This window comes from Bombus pyrosoma, linkage group LG4, assembly GCF_014825855.1.
Source record: "Bombus pyrosoma isolate SC7728 linkage group LG4, ASM1482585v1, whole genome shotgun sequence".
Classification (NCBI taxonomy): Eukaryota; Metazoa; Arthropoda; class Insecta; order Hymenoptera; family Apidae; genus Bombus; species Bombus pyrosoma.
The window spans coordinates 2,504,661-2,522,339 of record NC_057773.1 but is presented as its reverse complement, the minus strand read 5'-3'; the positions used below and the strand labels follow the sequence as shown (position 1 = coordinate 2,522,339).

Sequence of the window (17,679 nt, the reverse complement as noted above, 5' to 3'; positions counted from 1 at the left end):
TCATAAAACCTTTCTGGTACATGATAAAACAATATTGGATTGTGACATAAATTCGTCCTATTTTCATATTTATTACGTAAATAGGACGAATATTTGTTGCAATGTAATATTTTCTTTTATGAATTTTGTTCATTGGCTCGTATTTTAAGTCGACTCGTAGCTTGGAAATTTATGCTACCGTTATAGTCAGCTTCGATGACATTTATAAAATTAATTCTTATTTTCATTAATTGAATATTAATTTGTGATATTCAGAGACTAATTAATTTACAATAATTACATTATTTTATCGGTATAATCTTAACCAAATTTATGTAACAAAAATAACAAATGTGATCGATGATACACTGGCCATGCAAATCGTGTATCTTAACATAATTGAAATACATCTACGCCTATAATAAATGATTCACAGCCTGATGAAACGTAATATCTAGCAAATGGTAAGTGGAACGTAACATCGTATATAGAATTGTTCTAAAAGAGCGAACTATGTACTACATGTATGTAACATCTTCTTTATCAAACTTACGATGTCAAATGTTATCGATATGTTCCTGAAAACCTTTCTGTAGATAATCAAACGTAGTGAAATGTAATTGTCGCTGTAAAATAGCGAAATAGATCAATCAAATATAGGAGTAAATCATGATAATTGATAAATATCGGAAATTAGATGATTCCTTTAATGTATATTGTATATTGCTACGTCTGGCACATACTATTCAATCACGATTATCTTCAAGTTAAATATCAATCCTTATTATTGTTATATGCGCTTGGGAAATGACAGAACGTTTATTGCATTTTAGTCTTTTTAAATTTGTATTTTAATACTTCAGGGATTCGCTAAATTTTAGGAGAATGTATTAAGATAAAACATTTTATTTTATTTCGCTGCTGTACCGTATAAATGTTTGCAAAATCGTATCAGTTTCCTCAGAAAAGAAACTTTTTTAATAATTTTATAATAATAGATTAAGCCAGAAATAATTTTTTTTTAAATGTACGTTTGATATTAAGCGTATAAAATATCAAATATACGAGATATCGCGGGAGCGTATTTTTAAATTAATACGTGACGAATGTAATATCAAACAGATAGGTTTTCAAGCATAAATTAAATTCGCGAAATAATTACACGTATGAAGTTTTCATTGTAATATTATAACAGTAACATTTCGAGTAAATTGTGCATGAGAAACTTAATGTAGGAGTAAACCTAATATTTGTGGGAATCTTAAAGGATTAGTTTTAAATTCTTTCCTAAAATAGTTATCAGACAATGAACTCACTGTTCCGATGAAATCAACAAATTCCTTTTCTCAATATTTCGTCGTGAATTTATTTCGATTATACAAGACTAAACAAACAAGACACGACAGCGGGCCGAAAATGTTACGACTGGTAATTCCTCATGTTAGCTTCGCGTTGGTCCGGTGCACTGTGCCTTTAACGAGACGTGTTAACCAGTCACCGGTAAAAATATCTCTGTATATAGGCCATGTACCGAAAGTTCATCCCGTATAGTGAAAATGGGAACTGCAAGCTAGATAGACGAGCTCTAATATCGAATGCATCAGCGAGCTTGCATAATTACCATCTCTAATTTCGTGGAAGGGCGCATCGAGGTGCGCGGGCATCGCTGACGTTCTACGAATGAAATTAATCGACTGGACAGGTGTATATTTTATCTTTTTTCCTTTCTTTTAACATCTCTCATTCAGAATAAAAAAAAAAAAAAAAAAGAAAGAAAGAAAGAAAAAGGAAGACACGTGGAAGATGAGTTGTAGTACAGACTAGATATTAGAGAGCGTTAAAATGAATTTTTTTTTAATGAATTGCACGATGCAATCAGGATGAATGACGTTAGTGGATAATTTAAAAAAAAAGAAATAAAGAAACTTGCGAGGAATATCTCGACTCGAGATATGTGTAGTCCTTTTTTTCACGATCATCTAAATAGGTGTAATTAATTACGTAATCTCTGTATCATTCTTTGAACACGAAATCCTGTAATTAACGCTGAGCACTGCGATAGTATCTCGAAGCAAAGAAATTTCCTCACGTGTATTCCTGCGTGTCTTCCTATGCAATAATAGTAAAAAATCAATGCGTTTACGTACAATGATAATAAATCGCATTTTGATGGTGAACTTCCTGATTTAAGAAGACCTTAATCTTCGATTATCGGTGGAAAAATGTTCATAAATAAATTAGGTAAATATAAATATTATTTTATCTTAGCCTTTGTTCAATAAGTAGATTTTCTATCACGTATTATTAAAGCGCGGATATTTATGCTAATTCATATTTTTACGAAGTTCGTGAAAAAAATGGAACGTAGATAGAAAATTGTTTTACTTATTAGACATGATAACGTGTACTATACTTTGGATATTTTATGTATCCTTACGCATTACGTGTGTTTTGTGCATTCTTTGCAATTCTAATTTTCCACAAGTACATAAAAATCTATAATTTACATATTATCAATTTTATTTACATTATCTATATATCGTTTTATACCTTCGTATTGATAATCGTTCTCTTCCCCAATTACTTCTTTGTCTTCTTTCGCTCGTTCGTTCCTTGCCTTCGCGTCTGTTTGTTTCTATTTGCAATTTAGATCATCTTCTTTTCTCTTTTTCTGTCTCGTCTCTTTTAGCCTTCTAGCTAATTCAGACTTTTGGTTGACCTGTTCTCGTCTATCAGCTCTTTTTCTTATACTGGTCCATTGTACAAATACATAACCACTTAAAAGTCTAAAATTCTTTTTAATTTTGAGTTATCGTTTACAGGGGAAACAAAATAAAGAATTATGCTTCGCTATTTCTTGTTTTCAGTAAGTTCTTAAATTGTCCTTCTATGGTACGAATATTACGAATACGGTAATGTTTTATTGGTTTCTATTCTAATTAATGAACCTTAAACGATTTGATGAATTATAAAATTTTCCAATTCGAGATTATTTTCGTGCATCCTGCGAGTCGCATAAATAATTCATTTCTTCAGAGATAATTAAATTTTTCCAATACAAGTATCGAATTGTTAAAAACTTCTCCTGAAAGATTTTCCTATTATAGTTGTACGAATTAATTAAAAATATTGTATGAATTCAAGCATCCGGCCATTGGAAAATCCAAATTTACTTTTCACTGAATATATGATTCCTAATATTTTAGCAACGATACATATCAAAATTAATTCAGTACAATAATAAATGTAATATATAATAAAAACAAAATCAACGAGAATGATAGGTAATAGATTAAATTCTGATATCGAATTTTCGATAACAACCCAGATCAAATTTCAATTTCATTTTACGATCAAATTTCATTGCTATGTTCTCATCAAAATAATAACCTTTATTTGTAATCGAAAATAAATGTGTCGATTAAATTTTTACATTCCCATTCTAAATCAAAATTCTCGAAATATAATAAATTTACAATCGATTTTTTTGGTATGTATTAAAAATGTTTCCTTCTTTTCGAAGATTGATAAATACGCATAAATTAAAGAGTACTCGTCAATATTCGTTTGGTAGATCCATATAAACGAGTCTGCACAAATTCAATATCTTCATCCAAATTATAAACGCACATAGGTGAGCTACGAAACCGATAGTCACCGTTGGTAATCGATGAGAGAGAAAGAGAGAGAGAGAGAGAGAGAGAGAGAGAGAGAGAGAGAGAGAGAGAGAGAGAGAGAGAGAGAGAAAGGTGATCTCGACGGTCGAGATCCTGAGGACGTTCCTGGTGGCGCGTACGCGCTGTTTTCTTCCTTGACATTCCGTTTCACGCGAGACCATAGTACCTATACGGGCACGGACGAGTTGTGAACGAGACGCCGGCTCAGCAAGTTTCTTTTTGAAAGGAAGAAAGAGTCAGGCGGACTACGCGAAGATGAAGAAGCAGGGGAAGGATAAAACGAGTAATAGGAATCCAAACAGAAACGATCCGCAAGGTCGATGCAGCCCGTTCCTCTCTTGGCCTCTCTTTGGCTTTGCTGCTGTTGCTGATGCTTCTTCTACCTCTTCACCACGTTTCCCGGCGCGATCCTCTTCTCATTTTTATCGATTATACGATTTAATTTTCTGCCACGACTAAAACGACGGAAACTCTTTTCGTACGATGCTTTCTGACTTCCTTTGAAATTAGAAACTGATCTCTCAAATCTTAAATCGCTTCTGCTGATCTAACGCGAAGATACGTCTCCGTGATTGGAATTTTTAATCTGGATCTTTTTTGGAAGAAATTATTAATCGAAGGCGGGAGGAGTGTTTCGTTGAAAAAATTGATTGGTATTGATTTTCATTGGATCGATTAAAGTGCGGCTATAGATATATTACTGTTTAGGTATGTAACTAAGTATGAAGATAAATCGAAATTCTGATAAAATGAGATTGAGATTGAGATTGAGAAGTTTTAAGGAATGGAAAACTAATAATATCAACTGTGATATTTTTAATTGACATATTCAACCATTTATACGGAAATGCTTGAAGCATTGAAACTCTAAATAAGTAATACACGTAAAGCTTCCCATAGCAAAAGAGAAGAAAAATATATTTTAAAAGCGAATTGTTGGATTGTTAAGAAGGTTAATTACACCACGGATGTCAGCTAGAGCTCGTATAAAAGTTTACCACGCAGCATATCGAAGATTGAAATTGTCTCACCGAAGAACCATTGTTGCGAAAGTCCGTTCTGGCACAGCTTATTATCAGCCTCTGCTTCTTCTGTCTCCGTTTTCTGCAAGGATAGAAAGGCTAGATCCCGTAGGCCCTTGTTATATACGCGGTTCACCATTTTAGATCCCGCAAAATTGCGTCCCGTTGATAGAATAGCTGGAGTCGGCCGGAAAAAATCGTCGCCCCATCGTCGTCGATTACTCCAGCAACATTTTGCGGACTATCGGCCACCATTCAATTCGAAAATCACTGCTCAGCAGCTGTGTATCGTCGAATATCGTCTGGCATAAAAGAGTAGATTTTAATCTGAAGTTTAATATCTGCCTTGACTGCGCTGTTTCACGAAGAAAAACGACGCTTGCTCTTCCACGTTAAATTTTTCAATATCCAAATGAAGTTGAATTTACGATCTTTTAAAACTTGGAATTTTTAGATCCTTGAATTTATGAAATGTAGAATTTTCTAAAATTTAGAATTTCTATAATTTGACGGTTTTAATACTTGGAACTTTCTAATCTTCAAATCTTTAAAACGTTGAACTCCAAATTTTTTGCTAGATGAGTTATTAAATTTTTAGATAGTTAAATTCCTAAATTTTGCAATTTTTTAATTTTTATCTCTTTAAGCTCTTGAATTCCTTTGATTTCAATGCTTCTCGTTTCGAACGGGAATTTTCTAGCAAAGAATAGGAAGAATAATGCATATTTATAGAATTAAATGGGAAACTGTTAAATGTATACTTTATCACGTCACTGCCATTTATGATTGATATTTTATACAGGCGTAAAGATGTATAATGGTTACGAAGAATTTCAGCATTTGAAGGAAGTATGCTCGATATTTCAAATGTTTATACTAAAATGAAGGAAAAATGCAGATCCGTTGCCGAAGGAAAGGACGAAAGAAAAGAGACAAAAGAATCGAACGGAGCTTGGACACGTCTTATGAATCGATCGGTCTTCGTTTCCGACCGGAGCAACTTATTTTTACGCCTTTCAGCGAGAGATGCAGTGCCTTTAATTATGTAGAGAAATGTTCATTCATCGGAAATTTTATGCACCATTGACGTCAAACAGAAATGTAAATAAAAGGCAAGGCAACTACTATTTTCCTATACTATCGTAATTTGCAACACATTTCAAAATCTGTTTCAGAAACTCAACATTCACTTCGTATTTCTCTTACTAAAACCATATACTTAAACGTCGGTCTAAATACTGACGTTCAGTTTAATTGCATAATCTCGGATTTCAAATCTTTAGAAGGTTCAATATTTTTATACTTAAGGAATATATTCACACAAAATATACATAGTTTTTGTATAAATCTCTCAAATGTTGAGTATTTAGATCTATCGGTTTTTTAATTTGATTACCTAGATGTACGAGAGACAGCGATCGACTTCAGTCTCAAACGTTTCCTTTTCAATTTATCAAAATTCGATTTTCATTCATTGAAATTTTAGGGCGATATTATATTTTTACACTTCTAACATTCACAGTTACATACACACATATAGAGTCTTTTAAAGCAATTACGCAGCTGCGTTATACGAGGGCGCGGCGGCAATTTTCTTATCGCGTTAAACGAGTACCGCGTTAGATGGGGTACTGTAATGTAAAATACTAAATAAATTAAGATTTACTAGAATCTTCCAATAAATATAATAAGTAGGTGCAGATAATCGCAGCAACCGTGTATGCTCTATATGATATGAACATATATATGATATGAAAATCACGAGGGCGCAGCAGCAATTTTCTGAGTCCTGTTATAACCAAGCGTTCTCAATAAAGCAAGATCTATCAGAGTTTTCGGTAATTATACAGAAAAAGGGCGCACCTTTTAACGATCCGTTTTAACGATCTCGAAATATGTTGCCGAGATCAACATTCTGAGCAACTTTTTCCTATTTACAAAATCACGTGAAGCAAAAATTACGCGAGGATAGCGCGAAGCGGCCGGATATTAATCTAACTTTTTTATTTATATTACTGATGATTAGCGTCAACGAGTTAAGTTCAGATTGGTCTATGTAAAAATATGCCAGAGTGAAGTATACAGAAGCTAAATTTAATTGAAGTTTTTTGCGAATATCTCGGAGGACGAAGGCCGAGCGGGGTGGTTACATAGGAAGAAGCTTGCTCAGAATATCGAGCTTGATAACATATTTCAAGCTCATCGAAATCGGTGAGCTGTGCTCTTTTCTATATAATTACTGAGTTTTCCAAAAAATGTAACAAGTAGGTGCAGATGATCTCGGCAACTGTGTCTACTCCCATATGGAAACCACGTCAAACAGACAAACTCCTCGGTGGCCTGGCTTGTTCGCAATGTTCATCCTATCCGCGCCACGCGTCTGGCAGTTTATCAAGTTGATTTGCGGGATCGACGCATCGCGGCATCAGATCGCGATACATCCGCGACCCGGTCTCGTTCTGCGCGGTTCAAATGCCTCCGGATCGGTCGTTACGTTTCATGGTTGGTCGGCTGTGGCAGTGGGTACCCGCGTCTCTGGCACGGCCTCCCATCCAAAGGTAGTTAGGTATGTGGCTCGCGTGACGTTACATACACCAAGAGAATAAACCGAGAAATCGATGCTTCTCGTTCCCTACATTCGTTTTCGACGTTTGTTAGTCGCCGTCTGTTCTCCAACTGGCAGTCACGTTGTTGCGTCGCACAGGAATAATAATTCCTGTTTCGATTGTGATGTGTAAACTTTATCACAATTGTTGGTTGGGATACGAGTACGATCCTCAAATTGCATTTTGGAAGAAGTATGGCAATGACTGTCGCAGAATTAGGACTAACTTATACATGTATAGCTAACTATATGTAACTACAGATATATACAGAAGATATAACTAAAACTTGCTTATGCACATACATAAATCATACATTATATATACACATGTTTCGTAAAGTACATGTGCTAAATTCGCGATACAAATAAAAGCAAGTTAGATTCTATGCCATACGAAACAGAATGAAAATCTAGAATATCAAAATTGTATTAGAAGCCTCGCGTTGAGAAAATCGAGTTTAAAGACCTGTAAAGTATACACCTACGTGTTTCTCATATATCAACGATCAAAAGAGACTGGAGTATTAAAGAGTAATTTTCGAGATTGTCGACAAATTTACACCAAGAACAAGATCAATTCGTGCGAAGAATAGCATCTCGAAAAGGGATTGCTGTTTGTACACAGGATAATACCTGTATGATCGATTGTTGTTTCCTTTCTTAAGTGGTCAATACTTGTTGTAACACTGCACCGATAAAACGTCTTACAACTACGATTTATATTTATCAAATCGTACGCTGTTGAAATTTAGCCATAATTTTTTCAAACAATTTGCACAGTGCTTTAACTAAAGAAAGGCCCTTCGACTTTCGACCAAAGAAGCACCTTTTTGATGACACGCTACGGTCAAATATCCATGCCTCTGACAACGTTTCATTTTCGCAGCTCAAATCCGTTCCATTCTTCACGATCCGATCGCGAAAAGGTCGACGAGCCTATTTCCAGTTTAGCCGCCTATCGTTTCACCGCATCTATCCGCAGGTGCAGTATGCCTTAACGAGCGACTTCCGTCGCGTTTATAATTCATCCTGCAACGTTGTTTCGCGATTCATTCATAATTCGTAACGGTACCTGTTTCTTTTCCTTTCGAACGATCGTTTCTTGACTCGATCGGTTCTCGTCGTGAACGACGTTCGTTTGGCGTTCGAGATCTGCCTTTGAGATCTTCATATACGCATTGTATGCCTCGGTGCTTACGTTCCAAGTTCGATCTCCATCGTTGTTTGGAAACAAGCTTGAATTACGATTAGTTTAGTTTGGATGGGACGGAAACGAAGGTGCACCGACGCTGCAAGTCGTTTCGTTTCTAAGTTTGCGTTCGATGGCTTCGAGATGTGCGTTCATTCACTGTTTCAAGTTATCGTGAATATTCAGCCATTTGAATATGCATCAGAGTATAATTTTCGCCGATTGATTTAGCCGCGATAGAGAAGTCGTGCGTTGGTGTCCGTATGACTTGTTCGAACAGCGAGTTTGTCGCGTTCGGTGAAAGACGACCTGAATTAAATGCGAGGAGATTAATAGGAGGCGATTCCGGGCACCTTAATTGATCTTTGTGGAAGAGAGAAAGTAGGAAAAGGCTCTCGGTAAATAAACCGAGATTCACCTTTAATGAGAAGATAAATTTAAGAATGGTAACGGGAATTGATTAACGAGTCTTAGGTCGACAATGGAATCGTTTGTTATTTGTATAGGAGTTTTTGTCGTTCGTCTGTAAATTATCTACAAAATTTCGCTCTTATTGTCTTATGCTTTATAAGGATAATAAAATTTTTATAATTCTCGAGTAATAAATATTAACGCTGTAGAAATACTGACAGCTGTAATATAAAGCTTCTACCAAAGAAATCGAAATGCAAGGTACGTGAAAAGCAAGTATACTTCATAAAAAAGTCGTTCATGTATCGAGGAATTTACAGCAGTAAATATACACGACTTTTTACAAAATATCGTGCATATTATATACCTTACGTAGTTTTAGCGTTAATAATCACGATATTTCGTATTTGAACTCGTACAATTGTTAAAATGTAATGTAATTTGCTTATCACAAAATGGTTACTATAATTCTGTTTTAATATTTCCCCTATTTATGATTACAGAATTCGTCACTTTAAACCAGCACATTCAACAAGAATCATCATGGATTTTGGAAAACAGAAGATTCAATCTGCGTTAAAATTTCTTGTATTACGCCGCGCATGATTAAATGCAGCTGTAGTTCCGAACGCATATTAGATTTTTCATCGATACAAAAAGAGAAAAAGGGAAAAAGAGAAAAATATAGTGGAAAGAAAAATGAAAATGGAAGTGAAATATGTTGCTAATTGTAAGACTATTACGAGAGAATCGGTCTATTTAATGGCCTAAAAGAGGTCATTGGGCCCTTGAGAATCGAACGTTGCGACCATTTTGGTGGCGATGTCCAGGAAGAAGTGCTCCAACAGGAAACAGGAGCACGTAGGAAAAAGGATCGCAGAGTAGTCTATAGATAGGCTACTATGACGGACTATTTGGATCCACATTTCGTCAGGGCTCTCTGCCGCGATCCAGAACGACGAACGCTTCAAGTGAGTTAATGAAATTGCATGATTATATTTTTCTAGTAAATGGCATATAGTTGATGTAGAAGTTTGATGGTCTATGTCACTAAACATATTTAGTAAAAAGGAAAAATATAAAAGGATAATAATTCAAAAATTCGAGGGTTAATAACGTGAATCATAATCATCAAATCGCAATCTTTTGAATTAAAAATTCACGTGAGTTAGACCTTTTAATGCTCGAGTATCGAAATTGTTTCTTTTCTGGATCTTTGAATTCTGATATTTTTAAATTCTACGATTTAAGAATCTTTGAATTTCTATTCTTTATAATTAACGTTAACGAACCTCGAAGCACTGTCCAAGCTATTAGTACATTATTATTTGTCGCACGATTACTGTCCATTCGTGATCGTTGATCGAGGTGAACTTTCAAGGATGGTTAAAGTATGAAAGTAAATTGTCTCTGGTTACGTTTAACTTTCACCGTGCTGCACGTATAAAACAAATAAAACATGCACACGTGAAATCTCCCAAGAAATCTCTGACAGAAACAAGAAATTCTATCGTTTCAACTCTCCGCTCCCTCCTCTTCCACACACACACACATACTATATTATTACAAAAAGAATTATTCACCGAGAGTTTCGAATCTTTGTTTTTTTTTTAATGCTGTGTTCATATTTACTACCTATTATACTTGTCAATGTTTTACGAATAAAACCAAATTACTTGTCTATATTACCATTTAAAAAAATATTCATTTATAACTATAAATTTCTCCTTGTCCCACATTTACGATCGTGTTTGTCAATTTTATACGAATAAAAATCATTCAGAATGATCTATTGTGCACGCTTGTCGTCTCTATAATGCGCAATTTTACGCGCCAGTGTACACGCACAAAGACACATTCGTGACTACGTTTTACGATGGCCGAGAAAGGTTAAAGGGCGTCGTCAATATCCACGAACAGGAGAACTGTTCGAACTTTCCAAACGAATAATCCGCTGCTTCTTATCTTCGCATAATCGCATTGGACTTGAGCGCGCAGCGTCCTGGAATTTCGACGGAAAAAATTCCCGTTTCTTCCGCGGGAAATTACTTCTGGGCCCGAGTTTCGTCTTCTCAATACCAATTAAGTAGTTCGAAGGTTAAAAGGGTTTCCAAATCTTCCGATAAAGATCGTTTATTAAAACACGGATAATGAGATCGAAGATCTTTGGAAACTTTTCTCTGAGAATGGACCATCGGGAATATTTTTGTAATAAGAATTTTTAATTCAAATTCTTCACACAGTCTGCACAATGCATTAAAAACCGGGTGGTTATATCGTTCCGAAAAGAAAATATCTTCCATATTTTGCAGAATCTTGATCGTGGTAATTTTTATGTCTTTGATGACGTCTTCCTTCATACATTAACTTTTAGAGATAGTTTTGTTAAGATAAAACTCGATATGCAAGTATTCAAGATGTTTTTGCAATGATGTTCAAAATGGTTAATATTTAATGCGTTAATATTTAAAACTTCTAGCCATATGTTATTATTTCTATTTCCTCAAATACATAGTAATTTGAATATTTTTTAAACGCAGAAATATAAATTCGTAATTCGACACATAAATGCTTCCTTTTTTATTTATTATATTTGAGGAGTTTGAACACTCTGATGACTAACAATCGATACGAATCAGTACGATTGATTTGTGTTTTAACAGATATGTACCGAATCAAAGAAGGTCCTTTAGCGAGTTAGTTTCAAGAAAAAGTTTCGCGAAAAGATTCTGTCACGTTGCCTTGATGGCTTTTTTCAGAAGTAATATCGTTGAAACTTCTTCCTGGGATTCTGTGTGTTCTTTATCGGATAAACCAGTGAACAAATACTTTTCCTCTATCGGAAAGGGATAAAGAATTTTCGGCGAAAAGGATTCTTGCGCTAAACGACTCTCGCGAAAAGCTAATCAGTATTGAAATTTCAAGATAAGTGGCGAAACATTTTCAACTTGAGATAAAGAAATGATAGTTACGTATATTTCTAGCATTACAAAAATTATTACAGAAAATGTAAAAAATCAAATTATTGATCATAACATTTTGTAATCCGTGTTCGCGTAAAATTTCAAACAAGCTAATAATTCCTTTTAATCATTGTTCAATCATTTTTTAAATTTACTTCGATTCCCATAGGTGTCCTAACAATTAGGGATAGCGATGTATATCGAGATAGTCGAACGTTTCATGATAGCGCCCCTTTTACCCTTTAACTGCCTTTGCTCCCCTTTGTTCTATCGGGACTTGTACTAACTACCAATCGTACGTTTCTAATTCGAACGTCGTACGGTTGATTGCGATCGGAAAAACTAGCTCGCTTTGTTTTATCGTGATGTCCCTTTCCCATCGCGCGACATATCAACGATCGAACGATTTTTGCAATAAAATGCTCTGTCACGTGTATGTTGCGACCGAGACGAAAAAAAAAAATTGGCGACGAGCCAATACAAATCGTTACATCGACAAAGAAGTAATCGAATTTAAATGACTGTCTTTTAGGCTTGTAAATGTCTTTTATGTCATTTTCCATCGAATATAAACTCGTGCGTGCAATACATCGTTTGGAAAAATAACCACGGGTAGTTCGTTTTTCTCTGATTGTTAATCAAGTGTTCTCTTTGTTCGAATGTTTCCTGCTTGAGACGGAAGGGAATTTTTGTACAATGTTTTGGTGGAGGATGGAGAATATTTACAGATGAGTTATACGATGTGGAACGCGTTATGTTACATGATATGGAACTTGCACGGAAATTCTGTTATATAGAAAATACCCAGTAGAATGATTTTGAACATGCAACGAGAAAGGTACGAAGCTTTTTTATGATCTGCCTGTATGCGCAAAATTTTATTTTTGAAGAATGTTTATGAAATCTAAAATTTTTGTAGAACACGGTTCTACTAGAGTTAATGAAAAACCTCGAAATTTTATTACGTGCGGCTTCATTTTCTACCAAGCGTACGTACAAATTTTTATCTTTTGGAGGATTTTTGTAAAGTATAAAATTTCCTAGGACAGATGAAACGGGAGAAAATCCACGACAAGAATTTCACTTTAATTTAAAAGAAGCGGACATTGACGACAAGAATTGTACTGTAAAACCAATAAAAAAAATCTACGGAGTTTTATTACGCGTATAAAATTTTATTTTTGGAGAATTCAGAACTACCAAGGTGCAGAATTGTTCTATAGATACGAGCGGGAAAGAATTTTTCCCTGAACAACGAATACTTGGCATCAGAAAGTAGTGTCTCCAAGTAGTTACAATGGCGTTTCTATTTTGACCTAAAGGACCTACTTTACTCTCGGGTAAATTTATCCAACTAATTTCCATAGCGAAACAGTTTAAAATTTTTCGAATATCTCTTCACATCTCGGTTGCACTGTGGTCTCCTTATCTCCTAGTGTATCAGAATTTATCTTTAACGGGTGAAACATAATATTGAGAAATGATTTGTTCTCAAAATATTTAACTTTCCTTCTATTAATCTTCCTTATCACTAGACCATAGTTTTCATTTAAACAGATAAAAGATAACTACGAAAGATTACGTGTACTCAAATATTTAATCACTTTCCATTTAATTTCTTTTATTTGTTGCCGTACCGAAGCTTCGTTCAAATAATAAAAAAAGCAACCGAAATTATTTAATTATTTAATTCCTTTTGCCCATTATTATCCCGACATTTTCCTTAATTCTACAAAACGTGTGAAAATTATATTTTCAAGAAACCATCCATTTCCAAGCGTTTAGATCGAAGTTAGAGACTTCAATCAACAACAACCTCTCCCTTCATAAAGAAACAAAATTCCGCTTACGAAATTCTCGTCGATTGTTTAAATAATGAAATTAGAAAGAAATTCGTAGAATAGCGAGTCCCTCTGAATATTTAATCACCTTTCATCTCCGGTCGCGTGACCGGCATAATATCGATCGTCGTCGTCAGGGGCCAATTAAGAAAAATCCCTGAGTCACGGATTTTCATGAAAAACTTGTCGAATTCCATGGCGCGAACGCTTCCCAGACGTCCTTCTGCGCCCTTCGTTATTTTCGTGCTAATTTGCAAACCGCTCGATCCGAGCGAGGCGAGCGTAGAATGGCGGCCGTGTGTAGAGTCGCGCGTGTACCAAGGCAAAGCGTGGCTAAATAGGGAAACGTCGAAAATTCAGGGAAACGACCGCGATTTCCAGTACAATAAAAGTCTCAGATATTGTGCGAGATATCGATCCGGACCGTAGCCGCGCAGTAGTTTTAAACAAATAATGGCGTTTCTACCGACGTCCTCGATCGCTGAGGATATAATTGACAGGTTTTTCTCTTTTTCTCTATTCTTTTCTTCTTTCTCGCTTCTTCTTTATATTTGTATATTTTCTTTTTTCATTGCATTCAACTTGTTTTATTCGCGGAAACAGCGGGAACGAGTCTTTGAAATTTCATTCTTGCGGAAACGATTGACGCGATGGAAGCGTTTCGCGCTTCTCGATGCGTGCTCTCTATTATACACAGATGTCTGTCGTTAACAAAACTGTCCAACTTTATTATCTTTCTTCGTGCGTTCGTTCTGTTCGGTTGTAAATGCCATCGATCGCGTCCACGTAGAAAAAGAAGCGTGGAACGTTCCACGATGAGTTATGGATGAGCTGAGTTCTCATTGTCTCGCGTTTTATTTCGGTGGAAGCATCGTTTCGTCTTGTTTCCGTGGTGGGCTGCACGATCGTTGATTTTATCACCGTAGGTATTTAGCATTTAGAGGAAAAGAAGAGTTTGTGCTTTTGTTGAAAATTTACAAGGATCCACATTTTTTTGAACGTTACGCTTGATACATATACTGTTATGTTCTTTGAATCATCTTTAATTTACTCGAGTTCTTGTAAGTTCGAAGAAACATCGATGACAAGAATCGTTGTTAGTACGCGTGATTTTTCACATTAATATACAAATTAGTTAGAGAAATAGCAAATATAGCAAACGCAGGAAATACGATAAAACATAAAGAATTTTCCTCGATGCATTTGCTCCTACTTTATAATGCAGAAGGATCGTATCCTTCCAGATCAAATTCTCTTGAGAGTTCCTTATCGGTGCCACAAATCAAAATTATATGATAAAATAAAATTTACGCTATAACATTTTTTTTCTGAGGGGCGAATGCAGCCATTATTTAAATATTACGCATCATCTAAAGTTTACGACGATAGCCAATAAAGTATTATCCAATAAAATTCAAGGAACTTTCGTTCAAATGCCAAAACACGTGTAAACGTATATTTCTTTTTTCTCCATGATGGTTGAAATTTTTTATTTCGATAGACTGGTCGCGTTTATTTCGTTTTTGGTACGTGCATGTTCGATTTCAAGCATATGTATGTAGCTATACCGTATCATGGGAAAGAGAGGAAAAACAAACGAGAGTATGAGTTCAGTAGCTGGTAACAAATATTTAGAAAGTTGAAGAGCAATATTCCGAAGCGACCGTGTGTACGACGTACGAGCGATTAAAAGAATGAGTGTACTGTGTTTTGTCCCTAGAACAATTCATTCGCGTTGAAACGTGTACACAGATCGTCTGAGAACGTTTTCTCCCTTTTTTTTCTTCTAGCATTATTCCACGAGCCAAGCGTACGATCGACATTTTTCCTGAAACGAAAGGCTTATTCATGACAGCGAGTGTAAAGATGAGTTTCGAATAATATCTAGGTTACTTGCCCTTTCATTTACCTCGCAAACTCCCTTTAAAAATATCTTATTATTATTTTTTAAGGTCCATTATCTATCGGGAAATTTTAGATACAAAAGCATGTTACGTACGTTAATGATGTCTGCTTCTCACATTTATACTTTGAAATTAGGTTTGGGTATTGTTCCCAATAATTTATTGGAGGAAAATCACTTCGAAGTTCGCTATTTCCGTGGATATTTTAGTTGTTCCTGTTTGTATAAAAATCATAATTTACGCTATAATTTTTTCACCAGCATATACTATTTTAAATAAAAAGATCAGTTCTTCGACCATCGTTCTTTCTTAAATGGCAATGTACGTGGAATTTTCTCTATCCAGTTTTCCAATAATATCACATAGAGTTTCAACTTTTTCAGTAATTTGTCGAAAAACTTGTATCACGCATGTAATATGATGCATATGGTAATTAGAGAAGTTCGTTATAATTACTACTTTATTGTAATTACTTGCCATTAGTTAATGTGCATTTAAATAAACTATTACGAATATAGAAAATAATTAAACGGTTTTCTGTGCTGCATTTAAATGATCGTTAGAGCAATTTGACATACCTTCCCTCCTTTTAAATTGAGCTTAATTAAATGTTCCTTGATTCAGATTGTCGATTTGTTCCGTGATAGTGGTACAGATCTACATCTTTAGCCGTATATAGTATACTTGCATTTGCATAGTATACTACTGCTACTACAAAAATTCTAATCTATGAAATGGAAGTACATGTTTCTTAATAAAACCACTCCCTCAGTGTTTTTGTATCTATATCTACCGTGACGATTTACTTACCATAACACGTTCACTGTGTACTTTTTGGACGAAATACGCTCGGATAAACTCAGAGGTAAACCCGTGAGATTAAACGCATAATTCTGAATTGGGGTCTAGCGATCTCGTAGCGTTAACAGCAAAGCATAATATGTACTCTTACGAAAGAATCATAAATATCCTGCAATTGCAATGTCTTATGATGTCATATGATGGATGACACAATTTTTTACCACATCGTCAAAAATATATTATTTGTTATTTATACAAATAATTGTTAACCATACAAATTGTTATTTATACAAATTGTTATCCAAATATTATGTTATTCGAAGGTTATCTCGTGTGCTGAGTCGACACACATTTTCATGTAATACACATAATATCGACATAGGTATAGAATGCAATTTAAAAATCACGAGAAAGAATTTTGTAATAATCGTTTGCATAACACATTATGCAAAATTCTATGATATAGAAATGATAAATTCAATTTCGTTTATCACATCTGACATAGTTTAATGAAAATATTAATAAAAGAACATATTACAAAATTTACATAGCACGTTGTATAATAGTGTGCAACTATTTACGATATTATCATTTAATATCCATGACATTTCAAATTTCATCGTTAAATAATTTTCCGATCGATCGAGAAATTCAAGTCAAACTCGTCCCTTGGCTTTCCTTTCGAAAACAGGTTCGAATGCACACATCACGTTCGCGATATCACGAAGCAACTTTTTCAGTAGCAAAAACCACTTTCAACTCGACTCATTTTCCGATTAATATCGAACGAAGCAATGGAATCGATAGGAGGCTGATCGCACCAGGACCCGTAGTACGTGTCTACAGTTTCGAACGAATAAAAAAACACAAACACACAAACGACCCTCGTTGGTCAGATGGAGCAGTCCTAATCCATCTTCATACAGGGAACTGCTCCGTTCCATAATAGATAGAAATTTTGTTTCACCGTTACGATGCTCCCGGAGGGTTGAAATAATTGATATTTACGCGGCTACACGAGGAACCCCTTTTAAAATCTTACGAGACGTCTCGCAACGTGGGTTCATACGATCCGTACGTGAAGGTCGTCCAGTGTTCGCTCCACTTTTCGTAGGAAAGGCGAGCAAAAAAAGAGCGAGCCAACGGATCGAGAAGCGAAACGTGGTCGAAACCGCTTCGGAGACCGACAGGCGCCGTACAAAACCTTGATTCGCAAGTTTTCGTGGTTTACAAAGGTATTTACCCTTTGTCAGAGCGCGAAATTTCTACCTGACGCTCGCCACGTTG

At 35.3% G+C, this 17,679-nt stretch overlaps 1 protein-coding gene across 1 annotated transcript in view; it reads left to right on the top strand.

Annotated features, from left to right (window-relative positions):
* The window catches only part of LOC122567103 (rap guanine nucleotide exchange factor 2-like), a 254,187-nt gene that overhangs the window by 39,165 nt on the left and 197,343 nt on the right, over window positions 1-17,679 (top strand). The window contains exon 2 of the mRNA XM_043725311.1: window positions 9,387-9,854. Within this exon, the coding sequence (XP_043581246.1) occupies window positions 9,786-9,854 (69 nt within the window). The 5' untranslated portion in view covers window positions 9,387-9,785. The remainder of the gene's footprint in view (window positions 1-9,386; window positions 9,855-17,679) is intronic.